Genomic DNA, 4,972 nt, shown 5'->3' with positions numbered 1-4,972 from the left:
TACTTATTTTTAGATTTAGTTTATATCAATTTTGCGGATGTGATATGATTATTATCATTTATAATTAATTTAGGCAATATTTTTGAAAAATAAAGGTTATCATGAGAATTAAGTAATTTTTCTGTACATTTAAGTATTTATTATATTTTTCTATTAAAAGTACAAAGATTGGTATTTATGTATTTAGTTTTAATTTTTAAGGCAATTATTGAGATTATAATAAAGAAGCAGTTTCCATATGTATTGTTTAATCAAAATAAACCTATAATTTATATGTAATACATTTTGTGTATATAAATAGACAAGGATATGGTAAATATTAGTGGATGCATGTCAAAAGGCAAACGAGACTTAGGAACACCTCTAACGGATGTTAGCTTTACAGACTGTTTACAGACAGAACAGGTATTAGTGGCTTTATTTTCTGCTTATATACGTGTAAATCCTAAGCCGTTTTAACTACTATAAGATATTAAAGTCAAACACTCTGTTCTGTCACTTCTTACTTACATTTAAAATTGATCTATACATAATTTACCTTATTTCATAGATCCGTAAATAAGAAAATATCATTTCTTGAGTTTATCATAGCTATTGCATATACTACTATAACTACTATAAGATATTAAAGTCAAACACTCTGTTCTGTCACTTCTTACTTACATTTAAAATTGATCTATAGATTCGTAAATAAGAAAATATCATTTCTTGAGTTTATCATAGCTATTGCATATATAAAAACAATGATAATTACGTAGAAATCGGATAAAAAAATTGGTAAAGATACTGTTTAGACTCATAAAATTTACAATGCTGTTATTTCATCAAAAGAAAGCGGTAGGAAAGTAGGAAAGAATCTAGATACTATTCTCGTAATATCGAAATCAAAAATGAACGATAGGTTGGTAAATTATACTTTAATATTGATGGAAAGTATCATACAATAACATACAATTTTGAAGTAAACTTCAAAATCATATACCGGAGGTAGGATGAACAATTAAATCTTTATATGATTCACAATTTGGAATAATAATAAAATTTAATTGAGAATATATTCATATTTTAACCACTGCTAAAATATCATGAAATATTATTATTTATTATTTTATTCCATTCTCGATTTGCCAGTTTCAGTATGAATTGTTTTTCGCCATATTGTCGTTGGCCTACCTCTACGCCAGGTCCCCTGGTGATTCCATGTTAGAACAGCGTTCGGGATATCGTCATAAGGCTTACGCTGAGTATGGCGTATCCACCCATATTTTCGCTTTTAAATTTCAATAATAATAGACGTTTAATTAGTTTGCCTCCAGAGTTCGTTATTTGATATCGTTTTGGCCACCATATCTTCATTATGTTTCGCAAGCAGCGGTTGATGAAAGTTTTATATAGTTCAAGAAAAGATCATCAATAAAAAATAACTTTTTACTCCTTAAACTTTACTTTATATATTTATATAAATAATAGAATCTTCGTTAGTTTCACATTAAGTAAAAATCAACATATATTTAGTTGATTATGCTAATTTTCCTGTTGAAAAACAGGATAATCACCCGTTTTTACAAACTTCACATTATTGTGAATAAAGATATATTATGCTCTTCTAAATATTGGCAACAAGGTTTAGATGATAAAATGTACCAGTTTATAGATAAATAAATTGATTAAATAAATGAAATTTTTAACAATATACTTTTGAGTCCAAAGAAATAAAGATTGAATGTGAGTAGTATTGTCGAATATTATTAGCTGCCTCTATTATATTAGCATTATCATTGAGATATTTCTTTCAGTTTTGGAAAACTTTATACCCTTTACCCTGTCGAAGAACGAAATGATAATTCGAAACGTTTCATATTAGATTGGAAAAAGGCCAAAAGTGTGAATGTTATAGTTGATGAGATGTTAAGATATTGGTACTGCAACGGCAATGCTGAGATATGATAGACACATATATTCAACTAGTTTCTTACCTATATTTGCATGGATTCACTACAATTTCATGAGCAAAGTTGTATTTGATAAAAAATAAATAAATAAAAACTTAAACAGTGGTATGATTCGTTCTATTGATCAAGAACATATATAGTTTATGTAGCGTCTAAGTATTTTTTCACCGCTTTACAAACATTTTGATGAACTTCATTTACACTCAAGTAAATGGTATTAAAAAAACTGATATGTTTTAAATACATATACAAAATCAATAGAATTTTTTATTTATTTTTAAAACTAAATAACAAAATATAATTCAATATAGCTCGAAACCTTAATTACAAACTTAACCCCTTATTAAAAATATTATTTATTACGTGCTTAAATATATCTGTGTTATACATTATAAATCTCAAACTATGGTATATGTAAGTGATACAATTTTAAATTTATATTGAAAAAAAAGAGGTCACAAATATTGTGGAGATGTTATCAAATTTTGTACAAATACTAAATCAATACATAAAAAATTTCGATAAGAATTCAAATCTTAAAAACAACAGCAAGTATATCGCATCTCTACTGCTTATTATAGCTAAACAGCATCAACATCTACTTAAAAACAATATTATCTCTTGTTCTGAATAATCAGAACGCATGTCCGTCTGCCTAAGTACGTTCGTTTGTGTGTACATGTGATTGGAATATAGAAAAAAGATGTACTTATGTACATATCATCAGTTGTCAGTTCTATCGACTTATGGCTGGCTACACATGCACGAGTTTGAATTCCGAATTCCTTGTTCTCGATACTGTACAGATACTGTAAACTATAGGTTAAGATTATGAAACTATAATCGTGCAAAGCAAATATACGGAGATAAATATTTACTTATAAATAGTTTAATGTATGTATTTCATAAGTGTATTTTATTTCGTTTCACTTTAATCTGAATCGGAGAAGAGATATTTATTGTACATTTACTGAACTCAGCCGTAATAACCATTTAACAAATACAAATATGCATATTGGATTGCTAGCTTTTCAATAATCCATATTTCAAGATAAACTTTGACAAGAGTTCATTGAAAATGCGATAAATCCTTGTAGATAATAGTATTTGTCTCGAAAATATGATACAATTTCAATATGAAATAAAAATATTTTTATTTATTCCAATTTGGGTACATTCTTATAAACTTCAAAAATTATATTATTATATTATTCATTTAATTGAATACAATACAAAAAATTACTGGAAGCACCAATTCCATATTATTTACAATAATAAATAATTCTAAACAATAAATTACAATATAAGTAATAAATACGAGTATATTATATACAAATGTATTGTATATTAAGTAGAAATTAACTGCCATTACCTTTTCATTTCTCATTTTATATGGTTGAAATGCATTCAGTTTCAAAAATGCTTAATTATATAAGAAATTATATATAATTATAAACACAAATTATAATGATAAGTTGTTGAATAACAATTTAAAAGGAAGAAAAATTTAAAAGTATACTTGATAAAGAGATTTTGTTGATGCAAATTCCTCTGGTTTTAAGCTGTACATGAAATAATTGTTTAAGCAATGTAAAGATAAATAAATTAGAATTCTTTAAATTTGTAAATGTTCATTACGCTGTTCATTTATTATCTCTTATAATTCTAACCACTGCTTTAATAAAAGGTTTACATAAAATTATATATATATAGTAATATTTATAATAATACATAAAACTAATACTAAAGCAAGCTGTAATCTAGAGCATAAACCTTCTAAAGCTTAAGGATGTTTGTAATATAAACAACAATAAAATCGCCGCTAAGTTAACTAGACGAGAAGTTGCAAAACTAGTACTTGATATCGAGTAATACTTATAATTCAGAATTCTGCACAACTTTTTTATTTGGCATTACAAACTGAAGAAATACTATCAATACCATACTATCAAGGTACATATGTAAGTACGTCAGAGATGCGGATGCGTATTTACTAACATAATACGATGCATTATGCGATTAAAAGTAATAATATGAGCAACAAATCATGATCTAGAACTGAGTCCACAATAGTTCTAACAGAAAAAAAAGAGTTAATGCATTTCTAAGTTCATATTACATTATCTTATTTAGCTTAGCTAACAGCATAATGCAGATTTGCAAATATATTCATAACTAAAGAATCTCTTGACCATCGACAATTATTTTCTGCAATAAATATAAAAACTCTTGGCAGTTAATCTATCCAGTTTAAAGGAATAATAACAATGTCTTCACAATTAAACGCAGGATATTTTAATATGCGTAATTTTAAGTAACAAGAAGGCATAGTATACTTAAATAGAAATTATATTAGAGTAGTAAGTACCAAAACCAATAGACTCGTATAACAGAGAGGTACTAGGCGATATTAACCTTTATATACATTCAGAACTGTCAGTTTGAATAAGTATCAATGTTTAAAGTACTTGGTTTACTTACATAGTCAGTAAAAAATATGTATGACCAACAATGCTATAAGTCATAAAACATATTGAAGGACATAATGAAATATTAAAAACCTTTCCAGATGTAAACCTAAATACGTATCGAAAGCAACCAGTATAAAAAATATCTGCAAGAAATATCGATTAATTGACAATCAAAAACGAACAAAACCAAAAAAAAATTAAATTGAAATCTGTGCTACCTACGCAAGATATATAGGTAACTCATAACAGTTTGATGTCATAATCATTACAATTTATTTTCGAGAAAGTAAGGTGATCTGCGTGATAATAACTACATAATACAGGTCGAGTGATAAGTTTGAGCTAGCAGACACAGGAATTATGGATATCACTAAGTAGTTGAGTCTTAAGTAGCTGAATCTTAACTGATGGCGGTAATGGGTATGATATATTTAACAGACTACCAAAAGTTTTACAAAGAAAAGGATGTCCGAAACTATTACTTCGCACAAAAGCAACACAATCTAAAAGCAATGTTAAATTTCCATTTTTTTATGACATTAAGGACTA

At 26.7% G+C, this 4,972-nt stretch overlaps 1 protein-coding gene across 1 annotated transcript in view; it reads left to right on the top strand.

Annotated features, from left to right (window-relative positions):
* The window catches only part of LOC119676807 (putative acyl-activating enzyme 19), a 2,483-nt gene extending 2,024 nt beyond the window's left edge, over positions 1 to 459 (top strand). The window contains exon 5 of the mRNA XM_038088066.1: positions 302 to 459. Coding sequence (XP_037943994.1) covers positions 302 to 459 — 158 coding nt within the window. The remainder of the gene's footprint in view (positions 1 to 301) is intronic.
* The last annotated feature ends 4,513 nt before the right edge of the window (positions 460 to 4,972 follow it).

This window comes from Teleopsis dalmanni, chromosome 2, assembly GCF_002237135.1.
Source record: "Teleopsis dalmanni isolate 2A chromosome 2, ASM223713v2, whole genome shotgun sequence".
NCBI classification, from domain to species: domain Eukaryota; kingdom Metazoa; phylum Arthropoda; class Insecta; order Diptera; family Diopsidae; genus Teleopsis; species Teleopsis dalmanni.
Note: the sequence above shows the minus strand (reverse complement) of the source record. Positions and strands in the feature narration are given on the sequence as shown.